We start from the raw sequence: 21,547 nt of genomic DNA, 5'->3' as shown, positions 1-21,547 counted from the left end.
GTTGTCAATCCTAAGACCAAACAGAAAGTGAGAGATAGGACCAGTGTTCTAATCTAGTTGCAGTTTGGTTAAGTAGATTAGACAGAGCCCGGAACCAATGCATGGATACACCAAGGAGGTTATTGCTATAGTCCGGAGGAGAGGTGAAAGATGTCTGGAATTTGGACATCTTGGATAAACAGATGGATCCGGGACATGTCTTGGAGGGAAACCCAAGAAAGCTTGCTAAGTCATTGGACAGTGGGGGGAGAGAGACCCACAAGGTATCAAGCCTGAATTATACATTTTGGTTTGCTACACTAGATAGGAAGTTGTGTCATTCACTGAAATGGAAACACAGACGAAAAAACAGGTTTGAAGATGAATGTAGGGTTGGGGTAGGAAATCATGAGTCAGTTTTGGGCTTGCTGAGTTTGAGTGAGACACCCTGGTGGAGTTGTCGAGTAAGCATTAGCACAGTGGTCCAGGAACTCAAAAAGGTCCGAGAAACAAAGCAATGACCAAATACTCAGAAAATATTTATTTTCACCTCCACTCTGGTCCCTATAAACATTTGTTATTTTTGAATTTTTTTAACATTTATTCATTTTTGAGAGACAGAGCGTCAGTGGGAGAGGGGCAGAGAGAGGGAGACACAGAATCTGAAGCAGGCTCCAGGCTCCGAGCTATCAGCACAGAGCCTGATGCGGGGCTCAAGCTCACGAACCACGAGATCACGACCTGAGCCAAAGTCGGACACTCGACCAACTGGGCCACTCAGAAGCCCCTAAACATTTCTTACTATTTCAAGTCCAAAGACCCTCTCCACTGCTGCCTTCCAACTTCAAAGGCAAAAAGGAGACAGGAAAATTCCTAATCTAAAAAAAAAAAAAAAAAAAAAAAATTCCTAATCTAACTTGAGAAAGGTGCCTTGACAGTATGAGATAATTATTGCCTTCTGAGACCAAGCTGGTTCTCGGTGCTTTTGTTCGCCAAGTAACTGTGGGATGCCAGGCATAGTCAGATTGCTAGGATTGGTCCACGATGACTCTTTCCTCTCCATATAGCTACAGAAAGTGAAGACATTTTTTTCTAATTTTTAGCTACGGCGCTCCACCTACACCTGTCCCCACATGGGCCTTCATTTTCAGGGTCAGGGTGCTTCACGTAACCAGTCTCATGCCAGGAAAGAATGGAGTGGAAAATAGAATAGAGACGGAGAGGTCTCATTTTTCCCCATGTGTGATTCCAACTGAACCTGGAGTTGTCCTTTGTGCTGTGAGATTATTTTTCTCTGAAGAGCCGGTCAGGTGTCCCTTACTGTAATGCTGCTATTTGAATGGGTTCCCTAAAGCCAGGGGCTTCCTGAAAAGGGGGCTTTTTTAATGCATCCCGTTGGATTAAGCAAGGGTAATCCAATTTTTCTTGAACTAAACCATGTAAAATAAATCTCAAACAAATCAAAACAAAATCAAACCATTTCTAATTTGCTGGAATGAATTCCCACAAGATCAAGCTAGCTCAAATGGAATGTGATCAAGGTAGAGAGACATAAAATTGCTTCAAACTGGAATCAGGCCAGCTCTGATTATATTAGGTGAGTTCAGACCGGTTTAGATTAAGAGAAATAAAACTGGTCCTGAAGAGGTTAAATTGAATCTAAAAAAAAAATTTTTTTTTCCCTGTTCAAAATTGGCTCTAATTGAGTTAAGGGGATTAGGACATTTCAAGTTGTATCAATCCATTTCCGGTTGGATTAGGTAAATGTGAGCGGGGCAAGGCCGACTCTGCTTAGCTTGGACCAACCAGACCAGATTCCAGTTAAAATGGAATCAAACCTTATCAACCTAGGTTATTTCCGAGCTCTCTGGAAAAATAATGCTTTCAGAACTGGTGCCACTCAATGCACGTGTCACAGTGGCAAAAACCACAAGTTGCCTGTCAGTACCCGTCCTCATATTCTTCTTCACTACTAACAGAACTACTTATATGGTTGTGGGCATCAACATATGTAGAGCTTTAAAACACCCACAAAAACAAGCAGACGAAAAATACTGTATTTCCCATTCTTTCCCGAAGAGAAAGGGTGTCACATGAAGAGGGGCGGGGGGTGGGTAGCTCCTGGGAAAATTTCTTTCTGCTTCTTGTTGCTCCAACTTGAAAGTTGGAGAAGATGGCTGGAACCACAGTGCACAAATCACACCCATGAGTAAAACTTGATGAACGAATCCATCTCTAAGGATGGCAGGGTGAAAATATGGAAGGATCTGGGGTCCCTGACAATAGGGTGGAGGTACCATCCAGCCGTCAGCACCCCTCCCAAGTCTCCCCAACATTCACCAGTCCCGCTCAAGGCTTGGGTGGTAAGCACCTGTATTCTCTGCTTGAAAACCTCTTAGGGCCATGGAAGTATGATCAGGATGGTCAGGGAGCTAATACTCCTGGGATCAGCTCTCATTCAATTAATTCCCCAATGCATTAAATACCCCATCTTCTTTGCCCCTCAGATGGAACACCTGTGAGGTACGTTCTACACTCTTTCCCAGAGGTCACGGACAGTCGTCACAGCATTAATTTGCTCACTAACATTCACTATACTGGTTTCCTTCTTCACTCTACTGGCTCCCAAACAGTGCTTCCTGGGCTCACCAAGTGATCAGGCTTCTTGCTCTCAAATCCTTATCTGTGTCTTCTTACTGGGTAACCCAAGGTAAGATACCACCTCCAGGTTATCTATGTTGGAACCTCCTTTGAATAGAGAAAAATAAACCCCTCCAATGAAACCACAATTAATTGGGGTTTCATGTGCATGCTACTAAATCTCATCCTCTTTGATCCAGTTAGCAACGAGATACTTCTTGAAGTTCAAATCCCTTTATGTTACCAGATCTTTTTTTAATAAAGAACTATTGTTAAATGTCAAAAGCCAAAACAGGAATTTTAAAGTGTCTATGCCAACCGGTTGAACAGTTTTCAACCGACTGAATCAAGTCTACTAACTGCTAAAGGAAACACTGAAAATTATATTTTAAATGCTTATTTTTAGAAAATAAAATTTCAGTGAGACATTTTAACAATGGCCGGTAATAATGAATAGACTGCCAATTCTAAAGGAAATCTGTTTTCACTTGACCCATCCCAGCATTTGATATGGTTGGGCGTTCCCTCCTCCCCCCAAAATGTTTCTTTACTTGGCCTGTGGGTGACCACTCTCTTGGTTCTTCCTCTGCCTCACTGACTGCTCCTTTTCAGTCTTCATCGCTGGTCCTCTCCATCTTGTGCTCAAGTCCCAGGGCTCAGTCCTTGCCCTGCCTCTCCTTTTATATCTCTGATCTAGACCTTTAGATGATCTCACCCAGTCCCATAATTTGAATTAACATCCCTATGCTGGTGGTTCTTAAACTTGTAGCTTTAGCCCCAACGTCCCCCCTGAAGTTGAGACTCAGAAGTAATCCCTTACATCAGATCTGGTTGTCTGGCATAGACACCTCAAATTTTACATGACCCCAAACAGGTTAAACTACTCTCCTCAGAGTCCTTCTCTCAGCAGATGGCAATTCCTTTCTTACAGTTGCCCAGACTAAAAGTGTATGAAACTCTCCTGAATCCCCCATTTCTCCTGGAATACTCCACTCCATCAGCCAACCTTATCAATTCTACCTGCAAATGCCTCCAGGGTCAGACCCCTTTTCGTCACTTCCCTCATTGCGACTAGTATAAACTATCATCATTTCTTGTTTGAACTCTTGTGGTTGCCTCCTGTTTGGTCTCCCTGAATCCACGCCTGACCACAGACATCCTATTCTCCAAACGGTAATCAAAGGGATCCTTCTAGGGGCACCTAGGGTGGCTCAGTTGGTTGAATCTCTGACTCTTGATTTCAGCTCAGTTCATGATCCCAGGGTCATGGGATCAAGCCCCGGATCAGGCTCCATGCTGACAGTGGAGCCTGCTTAAGATTCTCTCTGTCTCTCTCTCACTCTCCCTCTGCCCTTCCCTCCCCATCTCTCTCTCTCTCTCTCTCTCTCTCTCTCTCTCTCTCTCTCTCCCCATCTCTCTCTCTCTCTCTCTCTCTCTCAAATTAAAAAAAAAAAGTGACCCTTCTAAAATAGAAATTGAATCACATCAATACCCTGTTCAGACTGTCCAATGTTATTTCTGCCTGAATCTAAGTCCCCACCCACAGGGCCCAGTGTACTGACTCCCAGATACTTCTGTGATGTAATCATCTACCACTCACTCCATGATTCCCTCTGCTTCAGCCTCGCTTACCTCCACAGTGGTCCTTGAACATACTAAGAATATTGCTCCTCAGGCCTTGCACTGACCATATCCTCAATCTAGAATACCCTTCCCCCAGACACCCAGATGGTCCCCTCCCTCACTTCCTTAGTCTCCCCTCAAATGTCACCTTATTAGAGAGGCCCTACCCCAACCAACTTTTCTCCAATAGCACACGCTTCTCTCCTCTCCATACTCTTCCCCTCTATTCTCCCTAATTTTTCTTCAAAATTCTTATTACCACCTGATTTGTTACATGTTTACTTGTTGTCTGCCTCAACTAGACTGAAAGCCTCAGAGGAGCGGGCACTTTGTCTCATTCACTGCATATCCCTGGCACCTAGATAGTTGCCCAGGATGTACTAGGCACACCATCTATATGTTCAAGGAGTGAATGAATTACAATTAACCTTTTGTTGGAAAATTATTCTTGACCATTCAGCCAAATACATGATTGGGGGTGGTGTATCTGAATATGTGAAGGATCAAAGAATGGACTTTTTAAAGTATCTGGTAACAGTTATTCTTTTCATTGATCAAGGAACTATCATCTCTCAAGAAAAGGTCCAACGGGAGCTGAGCCGTGGCTATCGGGTTCCCGATAGAAGACAAAACAAGAGACAAATCCCCACTTTGCTATAACTGCTTTTTCCATTTTACTCAAGGTGTTGGCTAAAAAACAGACAGCTTCCAACCGACTCATTCAATCATTTAGCTAAAATCCCAGCAGAACTCAATTCACTTCTAAAATGCATTGAGAAAACCCAGTAAAGAGGAGATGACAGGAATAGAAAAGTCGGTAACATTCAGTGGGCGCTAATGTTGCTTTTTATTTCATGAAACCTAAGTTATTGCAAATATCAATTTCAGGAACATTTTATGTAGACATTAAAACAAAGAAGCAACAAGATATGTAAAACACACATGCACACACACACACACACACACACACAGTTATCACCAGAGAATAAAGTGATTCAGAGAAAGATTAAAATATTCTTTGACTGATGGAGATATTGAGAAAGCACACACCCTGAAGTGAAAACATGGAATAGAGCAATAGTACACATCTGCTTTTTACTCTTCAAAATGTAATCAACACAGTTGACGATATCATATGGAAGCTTATTGAATATGCGAAGTCTAATACTCTTCAATCTTTTTTGCCTCCCAAATCAGAGTTCTAATCAGATTCACAACCTTACCTGTGGAACTCCGCACCCACACCTCTGAATTCTGTTTATTTCTTAGTCAAATAGAATTCTCCTAGAAACCCAGGACCAGGATCAGAGACAGAATTACAATCACCTGCTCCCAAGAGGAACAGAAGAGGTGTCTGCACTGAAAAGGCCTCCAATTCCCAGATTCTCTGCCTAATATAAACCACTTAATAGTCTACACTGACGTTTCAAAGCTTGATAAAGGGAATGTTGTATAACCCTGGACTTCATTCTGGTTATTTCCTATATGCAGAGAATAAGATAAGAAATGGGCCCCTCACGCCGAGAGAGATACATAGCTGGAGACATCTGTATCTAATGTCTACTCCAAGCTAATGGCACAAGCGCTCTGGGAAGTGAATTAGTACCATTGCTTTCATTAAAAAGGCCATGCTACAAAGTGTCTGTCCTTATCCTTATCTCTAATTTAAGTAATTTAGAATAGATAACGGTTAATTTTAACTTTTGAGAATAAACATTCAGCTGCATAAAAGATACATCTTTGTAAAGTAAACATCTTAAACAGTTCCTCTGTTCAAAAATATATACACTTCTGATGCCCCTAAACACTTGTGCTACAGATGCCATGGCCTTATTTTCAAACTGACTCAGGGGTCGCTGAAATATTAGCTATCTCTTTGCTGGCAAAACATCGGAGTTATTATTCAGTCTTCACAAGGTTGCGCTAAACCACTGGTTTCAGATTTTGCCTTGCCTCAGAATCACCTGGAAAGCTACTTCAAATATAGAATGTTGAGTAGCACTTGAAATATAAAGGGTCTGATTCGGTAGGTCTGGGCGGGGCTGAGAACCTGTATTTCTAACAAGTTCCATGGCAATGTTGATGCTGCTAGTGGAGGGACCACCAATTCGAGAACCACTGCTTTCAACTATTAATTTACATGTTCTTGAGAAGGGCAATCGAAGCTTAGAACCCAGGCCCTGTGTGGTACTTACTAAATAAACTCTCTTCGAGGCTGTGTCCTAAAGACAATTTTTGAGCAAATCCATTTTTTCACTTCCTCCTTTCTAGCAACACTAGTGCCCAGGCAGCTAAAGAGTCCTTAACACTATTTGCTTAGCATTTCCGCTTTGACAGGCCAGACCAGGCCACCTTTCCTATTTCTCACCAGAAGGGCCACAGTCTCCGTGTCCCCAGATGCCCTGGATCTGAAAGCCTCCCCAGGACAGGACCCGTGCCTCTGGGGAACCAAAAGCCACAGCTACATGTCTCTCCCCAGTAGGTCTATCTCGTCCAGGAGGAAGTCCATGTCCTCCCGGCTCACTTGAGGGCTGATCACCACCTGGCGGAAGAAGTTGACCTTCCCCCGGTGGGGCTGGTAGCCCAGCATCAGGCTTCCCTTCTTCATCATCCGCTCCTTAATGGTTGGGGCCACCTGCACGGGCGAGAGGAGGGAGGCGGTGAAAGACAGAGCGCATTCCTGCTGCATTCCAACCAGGCATCTGATACTCACTGGCATCCACTGTGGACCCCGTTCCCTTGCGCACATCAAGGTCAACGTTCATAATAATCTACTGAGAACCTGCAGCATATGAAGGCTGATCCAATGGCTTTAGATCAGTTAATTCATTTAACCTTCACAGTGACTTCATGAGGGAGATACAGATATCCCCATTTTTGGATGAGGAAATTGAGGTACAAGGTGATCAGTCTGAGGTCCCATGTTCAGAAAAAGTCAGTGAAAGAGAAGGCAGCCTCACCTAAGCCCACACTCTGAACCCTAAATCATTAGGCACTGCTGTCTCTTCCAAAACAACCCAGTGTCCCCAGAGAGCACAGACTTAAAAGTATCAAATGTCACGTTCCCAACTTTGACCTAAAAACTCTTCCAGTTCAGGCATGTTTTTATTTTTTTAAGTTTTATTTAAGTTTGAGAGAGAGAGAAAGAGAGTGAGGGGGGAGGAGGAGAGAGAAAGAATCCCAAGCAGGCTACAGACTGTCAGTGTGGAGCCTGATGAGGGGCTCAAACTCACCAACCCTGAGATCATGACCTGAGCCGAAATCAGGTTTGGGATGCTTAACCGACTGAGCCACCCAAATGCCCCTCCAGTTCAGGCATCTTAAATAAAGAAAATTAGCCTTGGGTGGGAAAACACACACACACACACACACACACACACACACACACACACACACAAATATAACAGTCTTGCGTTGATTGTCTACACAGGAAAACATGAATACAGATATTATGCACAGTTCTGCTTTGAAGACTAATATTTTATTAGTTTATTAATAGTATGCATGAAACATACACACTCTTTTATTAAGAGGTGTAAAGGCAGGAATAAAACAGGAAGACCCTATTTTAAAGATTTCCAGGTAACACAGGGAAAATGGGACCCGATAGTCCAACTGTACAAATTTTTCTAAAAGTTTAATGTTTGAAGAAATTAGTCCAATTTAAGAACCGAATGGAAAAATCAGTCCATTTTCATATCGGTAGTGTGACCACCCAAGAACTAGGTTATAAACTTTTAAAAGAGCAAAGCTGCTCTTTGAAATACCAAGTCAAACAATTTAAAAGAGCGCACTCTTCCTGGCTTGGAAAGGCAAGCAAAGGTTTTCCGTTTTCCTTTTAACTGTTTCAAAATTTGAGTGCACCTACATGAACATATGATGAAAATATAATGAGTTTATGTTCTCATCTCCTCAGAAAGATGAGACTTACTTAATCCAGAAGGGAAGAAAGCATACATAAATAACACCAAGCATGATGTGCTTTGAAATTCCTTACGTTAGGGGCAAAATTCTCTGTTCCCGCAAGCCTATTTCAGGGTGTGACCATCCCACACCATTCTAGTCTTTTTAAACATACCTATGTTTTGTCAGATATCCCCCTGAAAACAAGCCAAACTACTTTATCTGACATTCAACGTCATCTTGAGCTATTGCAAAGCTTATGGAAAAATTGGGGGTTTTAGGCCTCTATTGGCAGGATGTGTTAGACTCACCCACAGAGCCTTCCAGGGGTGTGTAAGGATAATTTTAACTAAGTACTTTTTCCCCGTATGTGCTAATTTTAGAACCTAAATCTTGCATAACGTGGACTACTCTAAGCCTACGACAGCAAAACAAACATCCATTAAGCACAACCGCATTGCCATTCTAGCAAAGTATTGGTGTTCTCTCACCGTATAATGAGACATGAAAAGAAAATCTATGAGCATGAAAGAAAAAAAATATAGAAAAAGAAGATGAAGTCAGAGGTCGAGTTAGTGAAAAAATATGAAGGATCAAGTTCTACAGATTGCTGGAAGTATGTCACAAATTTTATCTGAGCTCTTTAGAGATTAGGAAAGCAGGGTTAAATAAACATCATCTCCAATCTCTGCAAAATTTAGTGACAAATGTTCAGTGGATGCTAAAAGGAAGCAAGTAGGGAACATTCTACATACCTACGCTCTACGTATACCTGTTTGAAACTCTTAAATATGAATGCTCCAAGCATCCACTGAGTTTTCTTGCAAAGCTCTGTATTTAAGTATCATTTGTTATTGGAATTATAAAAATCTTGTGAAATGATATATAAGCAAATGAAAGGTGAATGCAAAAAAAGAGAGTGCTTTCCATAAAAACTAATTTGAATCCTTTGGAAAGGCTGGATGAAGTCGGGGGGGGGGTTGCTAAACATCCCCGCAAGTCAGGTGCAGGAACAGAACTGGAAAAGCCTTCAAGCAGAATCTAGAGTCTAGACTGATTCTGCACACAGATGGCCACACAGCTGCCACACCCTCACTCTGCTTACAGAAACAGGGGCTGGACGGGACAGATGACTCCTGTAGTTAACGTAAGAACGGTAAAGGCCCTTTGATCATCGGATCCCAACTCAAGAAAAACCTCACTTATTTTGGAAAGCTTTTAGAAAAAATCCTCATTTGACAGGGAAAAGAAAACAGCAGCCTCCCACCGAAAGATGGGGGAAATAAATACACATAGATATATTTTAAGTTAAAATGTTTAAGTCATCACATTTTCTTCTAGGAGTATTTGCTGTAACTGACCAATCCTCACCACCTTGGGTAGGAGGGTCTCTTGTGTGACTATGGATGTGAATGCGTGCATGTGCATGTAGGTATGTGTGTGTGTGCACACGTGTGTGCACAAGCACATGTACATTACACTTTTTAACCCACCGTTTGTCATATAGTGCTCTCAAAAACCTTCCTGTTTTGTCACAAAGCAACGAGGAACCATGGTTTGACTCAGGTTCATGACAAAGGCACATTTAGTTTTATTTCAAACAAGTGGCCTCTTGATGTAAATGGAAGGTATGAGGGAAAAATACAATAGCACCATTGCTGATAACTATAACGTGGGTCACATAACACACATATCTGGCCAGGAGAGTCACAGACTATCAGTTTTAGAGCTTATGGATTGTGGTTCTGCTGACTTTTTTTTAAATAAAAATTCCTTTCATATTCATCTCTTTCTTCCTCTTGGTACCCAGGGGCATATAACAGGCTCTGGACTATAGCCAATTTTAAATTTAAAACAGGCACGTTCTTGGCTCAAGCCTAGTCTTCATTGTCTATTCCTGTTTACTTTTCAATAACCCTATTTCCCCCTTCCCAGTAATATTTTATGCCTTCCCTTTGGAGAGCATTAGAATTTGGATCCCAGCTCATAAAGTGTCAGAGGCTCACACGAGGCAATTATCAAAATGAATCTGTCAGTTTTGCCTTTCTTGTGAGCAAACCAAAAATATTCTCGAATGTGTGCAAGAAAGATAAAAGAGGACCCGTCGGCTCTTTTCATATAAAGATATTTTGGGTCTTTATAATTCTTGCCATTGTAGAATGGGCCTCCGTGGCTAAATACACATATACATGGGAAACAAACTTCTAAGCCACCTTTTGCCACTGATGTTCAAAATTATAAATAAATGATTAAATATCTATGTGACTCAGAGAACAAACTAAGCAAGGGTTTAGCAGTACAACACTTATTTTATTTATGTGCCCGTGCATATATGATTAATTCCTAGAGGTGATTAATCACTCCTAGGCAAGAAGGGAAGATCTCCTTTATCTATGAACGCTTTGCGGGGAAAAGCAAGCCATAAGCCACACCAGGGCTGATACTCACTAAATCTCTGTCACAAATTATAATTGTAGCAGTGGGACTGGTTTACCCTTGTTGCCAACAAATATTTTACCAACTCTTCACAATCTCCAATGTGCTTTCACATATCTGATTCCCACGAACTCACATTAAAGCTTATTTGAAAGGAACCCGTGTTTTGCAATTTAGAGACCAAGAATGGTCTCATTAACAGCCAGCTTATCATATTTGCACCTAAAAAAAAATCACCTATTTTCTGTTTATAAAACTCCACGCACAACCCAATGCTGGATAACCTGGATATTCTCTTTTGCTGATCGAAGCAGAGAAATAGTCCTAATCCGACAGGATGGGATAGTCACAGGGGAAAGAAAATATGCACAAACTAAATGTAAGTATCTGAATATCGCCCCTAAATGGAGCATGCATGGAGGAAAGCAATTTGGTAGGAGTGAGATTGCTTTCCAGCTCTCAATTATTTTACTGCTGGTTTTCCTTCAAATTGTAAATCAAATTCTTTTCGCATGCCTCAGTGCCCTGGTCCCTGCATCTTAAGTGGAGGAAGATCCTGACATTTCTATTTGGTTGCACAGAAACTTAATCGACACGTTTCTGTAGGATTGCTGTCCCCCCACCCCCGCCACCTTAAATTATGTTCCAGCGATGATTTAGTCATTTAAACAGAATTCTGTTGTCACAGTCCTGCAGCATAAAATAGCATTTGATACTTAAAAGTTGCTTAAACCCAAGGGAAAAATAGAAAACGAAACTCTCTCATTCTGGCCAACTACAGTAATTTGATAACAAGTAACTGACCAGACACTAGCATAGCCTTTCAAGAAAATAAAATTTCATGTCCATTAAGTGGTATTTCTTCTTAAAAATTTGTAACATATTTAAGGTTGACAGTAACACATTTTCGATACACAAAGTGTCTCTCAAACTCCCAAGGAGGTTTATTTTTTCCAATGCATTGCAGAAATACTTTTGTGAAATGCAACAAATGCGAACTATTGATTGAAAATGAATTACTAAATAAAACTGTGGGAAAAAAGACAGAATAACTACAAGCCCCATTAAAAAAATTCTTTTTAATTCAACAGTAAAGTTAATCTGTTAACGTGTCGTCAAAGTTTCTAAGCAGGAGCTCTTGAGTTCCATATTTTTCTTATCGCAGACTGGGAATATTCAGTTCATGGATCTGCAAAGGGCTAGAGATGACCTTTTGAAGTCTCTGCTGCTCTGTTTTAACTCCCTTGGCTCCTTGTGGGTATAGATTATGTTAGTTATGAATCTTGATGTTATTTTGCATGTTTATTTACGCCTCTTGCCATGGTCTCCGTGCCATTTTGAATGCTGTCTTGTATTCCATCACAACACTATGCCTTAGTTTACCTAAATCATTTCCCAGTTGTTAAATCTTGGGCCTGCTTCAGTCATAATGGCATTTCAGTGAAACCATGGACCCAATCATGAAAGCTCTACATCAGTGTTTCAAAAGCTCGTGCAAAGATTATAACAGTAAATGGCTCAAAACGGTCTAAACTTCAGGACCCACGTACGCCTATTCCCATTATCTGCTGTGCAGGTGAAATCAAGTCACATTTTTTTCACCTGTAGAATACACAGCATCACAACACCTAGGGTGGCCGTGAAGACAAATCCATAATTAAAAGAGATGATGCTTTTGCAGCTAATATGAGGGACAAATACTATATAAGCTTCTACTCTGACACTAGACAACAATACGACCCAGAGCTTCTAATAAATCCAGACAGACTTGTAATTTTGCTAAATTCTCCCACAAACCATGAACAAGTCAATGCTCCTCAAACTCCAGATTTTTAGAGCTATTATCTCAATTTCAATTTAATTAACCTACATTCCATTTTCTCCAAGGAAGCAAAGATTCTTTGGAGGTAGGAGGCTAAACTCACAATAATTTGCAGATATTGTGGGTAGAACATACAGTGGGCAGGCAAGCTAATAAACTGAAGAGTAAATTACGAGACTAGTATTGTAATTAACATTTTGTTCTAAGATTACCTTGCCTGAAAGAAACGTATGTCCAATGCGGAAAATTATCTACAATATTTTTCTCTCTATAAAAAGTCACTTGAGGGGCACCTGGGTAGCTCAGTCGGTTGGGCGTCCGGCTTTGCCTCAGGTCATGATCTCATGGTTTGTGGGTTCGAGCTCCGCATCAGGCTCTGTGCTGACAGCTCAGAGCCTGGAGACTGCTTCCGATTCGGTGTCTCCCTCCCTCCCAGCCCCTCCCTCGCTCATGCTGTGTTCCTCTCCCTCTCTCAGAAATAGACATTAGAAAAAAAGAAAGAAAAAGTCACTTAAAAGAGTTTTAAATTTCCCTCTATCTACACTAAACTCCATACCTCCTTGGCCTCTTCTGTATTCCCCACAACAGTTTATGGACATACCGAGACCACACGTCTCCATACATGGTTAAGCAAAGAAACACTAAGAAAGGAATAAAATGGAGGCTAATGTTCAGCTGCTATACTTGAATGTTAGTTATTTTAGATCTGAGAGACGAACTTTTTTCTTTAAAGGGTTAGCTAGTAACTATTTTAGGTTTTGTTAGCCATGCAATCTCTGTTGCAAATACTCAACTCCCCCATCACTAGCATGGAAGCAACTCTAGACAATACGTAAACAAATGAGCAACGCTGTGTTCTGTTAAAACTTTATTTAGGGACAATGAAATTTAACATATGGTTTTCACATATCAGGAAATACTAAGCTGCTTGTGATGACCTTTCAACCAGTTCAAAATGTTAAAGCCATTCGTAGTTCCTGGGCTATAAATCAATAGGTGATGAGCTAGATTTGGTTGTGGACATATGAACCGACTCCCTGGTCAAAATGGAAAGATATGTGATGATATGTAAAATCTACCCTTTCAAAGGAAAAAGCGCATAGAAACTTATATTCATTGGTTTTTTTCTTTGTGTTTTGTTTTGTTTTGTTTTCAGAAATTCTACATTGAGTCAGGAAACGCCAACAGTCTTCTTGACTGTCCTTCTCCAGCAGAGCATGAAACCAGTACCACAGATGGGTGGACAGGCTTTGTCACTCTGACTTTCTTCCAGCAGTTATCCCTGACCAATCCCGAAAAGTAACTTGCTTTATACTTTCTTCTCAAATAATCTGATTTCCAATACAAAGCCTTGCCAGTAACTAACGTTATACACTTGTCAAAACCCATAGAACTATATACTTTCAGAGGTGAGCTCTATCTGTATGTAAATTTTTAAATTAATAAATGAATTCCTTTAAAAATAAAAGAGGCTCGGGGCGCCTGGGTGGCTCAGTCGGTTGAGCGTCCGACTTCGGCCCAGGTCATGATCTCACGGTTCGTGAGTTCGAGCCCCGTGTCAGGCTCTGTGCTGACAGCTGAGAGCCTGGAGCCTGCTTCGGATTCTGTGTCTCCCTCTCTCTCTGCCCCTCCCCAGCTCGCACTCTGTCTCTGTCAAAAATAAGTTAAAAAAAAAAAAAACTAAAAAAAAATAAAAATAAGAGAGGCTCTAAGGAGACACGGAGCTATAAGAGATTAGGCAAATAACTTTAATTCCCAAAGCCCAGTTTCCTCATCTCTAGGCAGGAGATGATAATAGGATAGTGCCCCTTCATTCAACTGATAAAATATGGAATATGATACTATAGTGCAGCATATAATGCGGACGGTACATGATGAAGATTAATATTCTTTTTTTTTTTTTAGATTTTTTTTTTTTTAATTTTTTTTTTTTCAACGTTTATTTATTTTTGGGACAGAGAGAGACAGAGCATGAACGGGGGAGGGGCAGAGAGAGAGGGAGACACAGAATCGGAAACAGGCTCCAGGCTCTGAGCCATCAGCCCAGAGCCCGACGCGGGGCTCGAACTCCCGGACCGCAAGATCGTGACCTGGCTGAAGTCGGACGCTTAACCGACTGCGCCACCCAGGCGCCCCTGAAGATTAATATTCTTATTCAAACAAAGTCTAGAGCACAAACTCTAGAAAGGAAACGGAGGTCTAAATTGGGATGTTTCTTTCCAGTTCTGTCACTCACCGCATGTCCTTAAGCAAATCACGTAATTTCCCCATAGCCCTGAAATGAGAAGGGTCATGGTAACCACTTTTGGGTGCACAAGATAAAACTATTTTGGACACAGTGGCACTTGAAGTTTTTCTTCATGGTGAGCAGTGCGGCCTAGTGGAAATTGACTGGCTCAAGGTTTTTATAGAGGCTCTACAGCACATTACATCAAACATTTAAATGTACCCACTGTGCTTATTAAAGGTGATTCACACATGATAATGGAAGATTTCAGGTGAGTTGTGGGTGACTGAGCTAACATAATCTTTTGTTCGATGTCTGGTTTTCCACTTTCTCTTTTGCATTTTGAGGCGATTTTTAAAAAACAGCAAATATTTTTATATATCCCTGTACAATTCCTCTGTCCCCGCCCTAATTTTTCCCGATGGCTAAATAAACTGGAGTTTACTGAGTGACCAATTTTCCTGTTTCCTCAGGACAGATCAATTTACACTTGTAATTATCAATACATGCCTTTCATTATTATAAGTGAGTCTAGATGCTGAGTTGTAGGTTTAGAATAACCATACATAAACCAAGAGGCTAGTTTAGACTGACCTGGGACCTAATTCCTGAAATTCGATGTGGCTTTGGACCAACATTTAACTCCTCTGGGACTCACCTTCTTCCGTCAAGACCTGATAATCCCTTGTAGGATTGTCAGGTGGACTGAATGAAATAATACATATGAATGCACCAAGAATAGAATCTGGCACCTTCTAGACACCAGTATTATTAGTTTCTTAAAATGAATTTGTTTTTAATCAATTTACATTCATACCTGGTCTTTTATCACATTCTTTCATTATCATCTCTTGAGAGATGAGCATTTGAAAGTTATGTGAAAACACGATTTGTAATTTATTCTTTCTCCCCAAAGCATGTAAACTGTATTTAAATAATTCTGAGATGTTGTGAGTTAGGAGTTTTAGAAATTAAATCTCGCACCTCATGTATGCCACTTCTGTATTAATCTTCTATTTAAGTTCCAAGTTTTTCCCAACATTTAGCAAAGTAAACTTCTTTTTCTTTTAAAAAGTAAGACAGTAGTTGAGCATCTTGGCAGTTGGGCGGTGGGGGTGGGCAGTGGGCAGGGAAAGAAGCTTTCCACTGAAATGTATCGTGGGCAGGGATGAGTTTCTATTGTACGTTAGAAGTTTCCACGTGTCGTATAAGTATTTTGCAGGAAGCAGAAATACTTTCTAAGTAAAAATTTACCTCTTCTTTGGACACGTGGAAAAGTCGTAAACTGAAAAGGTCATCTGTCCCCATATCCATGAGCTTGTGCCCAAAATTGTACGGTCTCCTTGTGCTGTCCCACCACTTATATTTTTAGCAAAGGAAGGCCAAAGAGAAGTATTAGGTGTTCCCCAAATGTGTCTGGAGATACAAATCAACTGGATCAGGGGGTCCCAATCCAGAGCATCTGAATTTGAATCTCAGTGTGTTAGACCTGGTCGTCTTCATATTTACCAGGCACTTCAAATGCTTGTTATCATGACGCAAGTTTGAGAACACGGCGAATGACAGTCCTTTACCTAGGACCCCGGGACAGGTGATGATGGGATGAGAGGTGAGAGATGTTTGCGACCAGAAAAACAACTTTAAGAGAGGAAGGGAGAGGAGATTGGGAATCTCCCCCTCCTGAATTTCTTACGTCAATTTTACAATAAAATAAGACTTAGCTGGCAGGAGATACTGTGATCCTGAAAAATAAAAAATAAAGAAATAATAAGCCAGTCACCTTCAAAGAAATTGCTGGCCAACTTTTCTATGAATCGTAAAACCTGATAAAGTGTTCCAAACACTTAACCGTGGCCCAGGAAACAATAAAGCTCTTTGTCTTGATTGCTAGGAGAATCGATTTGCCTCTTTCCATATATTTTCTGCCATTCCTTACCTGTCCAATTCTCTTCTTACTCCTGCACACAACGCTCACTCATTCCCCTGGTATCTGCCCCCCTATAATTTAGATCTGAGTTACATCGGTATAAATCTCCCGAGCTTAAATTATGTAAAATGGGTGGCCTATCGCCCATGAAATCAGATGCATCTGAAGGATCATTTCAGCTTGGCAGAACATGGAGAAATAGGCCACACTTAGAGTGGACACACCTCTTTTCAAATAGGGATTTTTATCCATATTTTCCTCCAGAGTATATCTCAAAATCAGACGCGCACAAAATGAAAAAGTGTTTCGACTTCAAAGCACTGTCCTGTTCATGCCCTTTCCAATACAGAGGAGCTAAGCCACGAAAACAGAGTTTAGAATCCTGGAAAGGCCGAAGGACACAGTTAGCTTCACATTTGGTGTTTACAACGTGGAAATGACAATGACGGCAATTCCAATAAACCTAATGTCAGTCATATATTCAAGGCAGCTGAAATGAACAGTCATAAAAATAAACCAAACTGAACTGAAAGCGTTAGCCGAAGAATGGACACAATAAACATTTTACACACTCTATAAAGCAAAAACTTAATCCTCAATTGTGTCACAGGAGCCATGTGAGCTAATAGCTGCTGGGTAACTGTCGTGGGCCAACCCCCAACTTTTCGCCCATTTTGGGAGATCCCTGTCTCGTTCCTTAATTTGACAAGTTATTCGGTAATTCTTTCCTTAAAATGGCAGCCGCCCTGGGGTCCTATCACCTCGCTAGGGGCTTTTGTGTCTAAGTGTTTTGGATTGCTTGCCAAGACTCTCTGCATTTCACGTCTGAAGGTCAAGGGTGCTCAACACCTCCCAGTGCTTCAACTAAACCTGCCCAAGGAAGAGTCACGGTGCCCAAAATGCCAACGATGCCCCTGTTGAGAAACATGGATCATGAGCCCCTTGTGCTCCAGGGATACCTCCCACACTCTATCTTGACACCTCCGGGTCCTTTTGGTTTCTCTCAAGAGTTCTGACCCTTGCTTTGGTCCAGAACACAGGACTCAACTGATGACTCGGCAAAGGGAATGGGATCTTCAGAGGCCAACAGCACTTTCTGTTGGCTCCCTTAGGCCCTTTTTATTTTAATTTTTTCCTGCTTTACTGAGGTATAGTTGACAACGAAAAACCGTGTGTAATTACAGTGTACAATGTGACTTTTTGCTGTGCATATACACTGTGAAGGGATGGCTCAAAGATTCTTAACATACTCCAAGAGTATCACCCCATGCGAGGGGATAAAATGAGTATCGTCCAGGTTTCTCCCTACGTCCTCTGGGCGGTGGTCCATATTTCTAAATGCTGCATCTGGCAGGGCAGGGACACAGCTTGGAAGCCTCCAGCTAGTTCCAGCACGACTGCCTTCTAGAGCCAGGGGCTCAGACTCACCAGCTTTTTGCGACAGGGAGGTACATTCATATCCTTCCCACACACTCATGAGGTAAGGAGCGCCCGGTATGCCTTCTAAAGTGGATGAGAGTCTGATCCCTTTCCCAACAGGTTTTCCCAGGGTAACTCTCCCTGAGAAGTCTTTTCCCCTTGGACAACTGGCAAAGGGCAACTGGCAGCTGAAATTCTGTCTTCTGACTCGGCCATTACCAACAAGCCTCTAAGTGAGGCTGTTTGAGGCATAAATGCCAAACCCCTACCCAGCGGCAGCGCAGGCACAGATGTGGGAGGCGGTCCTGTGTTGGCGCAGCAATAATTTTAAGGAGCAGAACCTGCATTTAGGCTCAGGAGGCTAAGCTTCCTGAATTGCAGAATTACGGGCTTTTAGAGTAGATTCTGGGCCTGACAGGCAGGGAGTAAAACAGGAAGTGATCCCATGATGTTACGCTGCTCTGAACTGAGAGACATCTTACTCTGCCCAGCCCGCCGACACGTCCGAATTCTGCCTCGGTGAGGTGCTCACTGGCCCGAACCCACCTACCTGCAGCCACTCCCCTGTATCCTCATCTCGCTTAGAGGTTGTTTTGTTTTGTTTGCACTGATATTTGCTTCTGGAGTACACTGAAGTCCAAATTGTCTTTTCGACCTTTTCTGGTTTGGTAGCATACAGCTGTCCACTGACCACCCCCAAGTTAGCTACACACACAAGATACACTCTCACCTCTTCCTATGGCTTGTCTTTGCATGTCTATTTATAAGTGCTTTGCATATCATTTCACTGCACTTAATTTACCGAGCTCTAGTGTATCCTAAAATGCTGGTGTTTCGACCTCAGAGGCAAAACCCGAACTTTTAAAGACAGATGTTTTATGTACCTCACTTTTCTTTCTTTCTTTCTTTCTTTACTAAATCAAAGAGAGCTACCATGAGGGTATTTAAAAATAATTATTGTTCCTGTATTACTCATAAAAATATTGAGAAAATAAGTGTTATGTTCCTTGCTGAAATCTTTATAAATGCTCATAAAGGATTTTTTTTTTTTTACAATTAGTGCTGTAAATAGCAAGCAACAGCTTTTAACAGCAACCCAGACCGCTTACTTAAGTAACAAAATGCTTTAGGTTTGCACATTTTGTGCAAATTAACAAAAGTGATTATGCATTCTTCCTTATGGAGCTCACTCAACACTCTTTAAGTGCTTAAAATTGGACGTTGCCTCTTCCTCAAAGTCATGGGGGTCCGGTTAGTTCCAGGGGGCTACAGGCTAGAGAGGGCTGCAGAAGGGGAGCAGGGATGCTAGAGGGGCAGGAAGAAGGCCCAGAGCAGACAGGGCCCTTCTTGGCCTAAAGCAAGCCCCACCTTAGCTGTCTTCAATATATTAGAGTTCTATGTGAGAGTTTGTGGGACAACAAGGGCTCTGCCAGGTAAAAAAAACAAAACAAAACAAAAAACAAAAAACAAAAAAACAAGTTTGAACTTGATTGGCAATGTATTTGTTATTATTATTCAAGACTGGCCGTTTTGAGATATCCAAAAAATACCCCTCAAGATGTTAGCTAAAGGGATGCCTCGTTACATGCTGAGTCTAAGGGGCGAGGGGGGCTCTTGGTTGACATTCTTGACCAAGTTGGGGAAACTGAGGAAAGTCACAGAGAAACAGGTTGCAGAGTTGAGGATATGTCACACACGGCCAAGCTGTGTCCAAATGTAGCAACAATGAATAATTATTGGCCGTTTCACATAACTGAACCTCAAGTATATCCTAGTACAGCTGCACTATGGAGCTGTATCACCTCCCATTTAAGGGCCCGTTTGTTTCTCCCACGTGATCATCATTCCATTCCTGTGCTTTTACTCTCCCATAATCACCCCAGAGTTTCAACTTATCCATTTGCCATTTGAATGGCTTCCATTTGTAAACCACTTGTTCATGTTCCTTGACCGTTTTGTGTGATCGTCTTTCACTGATTTAGAAGAACGCTTTATTACTAAGAACATCAACTATCTGATTGCTTCACATGGTGCAAGTTGCTTATCTGCTTTTAATTTTGTTTTGGTTATTTCATGTACAGTTTTATTATGTATACAGTCAGACCTATCAACTACATCTGTATTTTTTTTCCAACACTCATTTTACCCTAGGCCAGTTAAATAAATATGGTTTTCTGATTTGATTGTGATGCTTAAAACCTTTAATCCATTTGAACGTTCCATTTGCACCTTACATAAGTTAGAGATGCACTCCTTGTATTTAACCAGGAGTCTCAACATCACTGAGGGAACAAGCCTGCCTTTCCCCAGCATGTATTGGGAATACATATGAATACTTAGGTCTGAGCTTTCTATTCTGTAAGATTGATATGTCTATTCTTAGAATAATCAAGCTGTTTTATTTATTTCCGTCCATAAAATATCAAACGCCCCTTTCAGCATTCACCCTTCTCAAAATGTTCTCACCTATTACTACCCACCTGCTCTCTTAGATGATATTGAAAAACACTGTGACAAGTTAAAAACAAAAACAAAAACCTTTCCATGATTATGATTAGAATTATATTCACGCTGCATATGAATTAGGGAAAAGTCAATCTTCTTATGTAGAATTTTGGTGTTTTTCAGCTTCTAAATGAGGTAGTTTTGTTTTTGTTTTTTATTTTTTTTTTCAACGTTTATTTATTTTTGGGACAGAGAGAGACAGAGCATGAACGGGGGAGGGGCAGAGAGAGAGGGAGACACAGAATCGGAAACAGGCTCCAGGCTCTGAGCCATCAGCCCAGAGCCCGACGCGGGGCTCGAACTCCCGGACCGCGAGATCGTGACCTGGCTGAAGTCGGATGCTTAACCGACTGCGCCACCCAGGCGCCCCTGTTTTTGTTTTTCAAAATATGGCTGCATGGTTTTTGGCATTCCTCTCAAAGAGATTTCCCGACCTGGAGAGGATTGGTGGCAGGCTAGGCACCAGTAATGTGGTAGATGTTGCATACCTCCAAGGTGAGGTCAGGAGAGGTACAGCAGTGGCCAGCTGATTCTCAGGGACCCTGGCTTCTTGAAGTCTAACTCTCCTGAGCCCACCCCCTATGATGAACCCCAAGCCACCCGGAGAGGCGTCAGGTAGGGCTCTGGCTGACAGGCCCCAATGAGGTCCCAGCCAAGGGCCGGCATTAACCGTCAAGTATGAGTGAATATGCTTCCAGAATACTCCAGCTCCAGCCACCAAATCACCCTCAGCTATTTTAGTCCTCCCAGATGAGGCTCCCGACATCCCATCCCCTCTGTGCTCTGTCTGAATTCTTAACCTCCGAAAGCCATGAGCATAATAAAATGGCTGTTTAAAGCTGCTTCATGTGGCATAATTTGTAAAACAGAAATTGTTACTGGGAACATTAAAGTTTTGGGGGGGGTGTCCTTAAAGTTTCGTACTTTTGCAGTTTTCTTCTATAGGTACTATAATTATTTAACTCTTAGAGACTTAATGTATTTTTTGCTATTGTGGTTGAGAAAAATTATTCTAAAAGGCTCCCTTCTGATATAAATTTCAATTCTCCAGCTCCTAGGTTCTTAC

The 21,547-nt window shown here is 41.7% G+C and overlaps 1 protein-coding gene across 1 annotated transcript in view; it reads right to left on the bottom strand.

Moving 5' to 3' along the window:
• Positions 1 to 6,703: 6,703 nt before the first annotated feature.
• GADL1 (glutamate decarboxylase like 1) overlaps positions 6,704 to 21,547 on the bottom strand; it is a 137,169-nt gene continuing 122,325 nt past the window's right edge. Inside the window, exon 14 of the mRNA XM_047100262.1 lies at positions 6,704 to 6,877. Within this exon, the coding sequence (XP_046956218.1) occupies positions 6,704 to 6,877 (174 nt within the window). The remainder of the gene's footprint in view (positions 6,878 to 21,547) is intronic.

The sequence above is a fragment of the Lynx rufus genome, unplaced genomic scaffold, assembly GCF_022079265.1.
Source record: "Lynx rufus isolate CCGP_SWC_20201006 ecotype Redwood Valley unplaced genomic scaffold, mLynRuf1.p SCAF_5, whole genome shotgun sequence".
NCBI classification, from domain to species: domain Eukaryota; kingdom Metazoa; phylum Chordata; class Mammalia; order Carnivora; family Felidae; genus Lynx; species Lynx rufus.
Note: the sequence above shows the minus strand (reverse complement) of the source record. Positions and strands in the feature narration are given on the sequence as shown.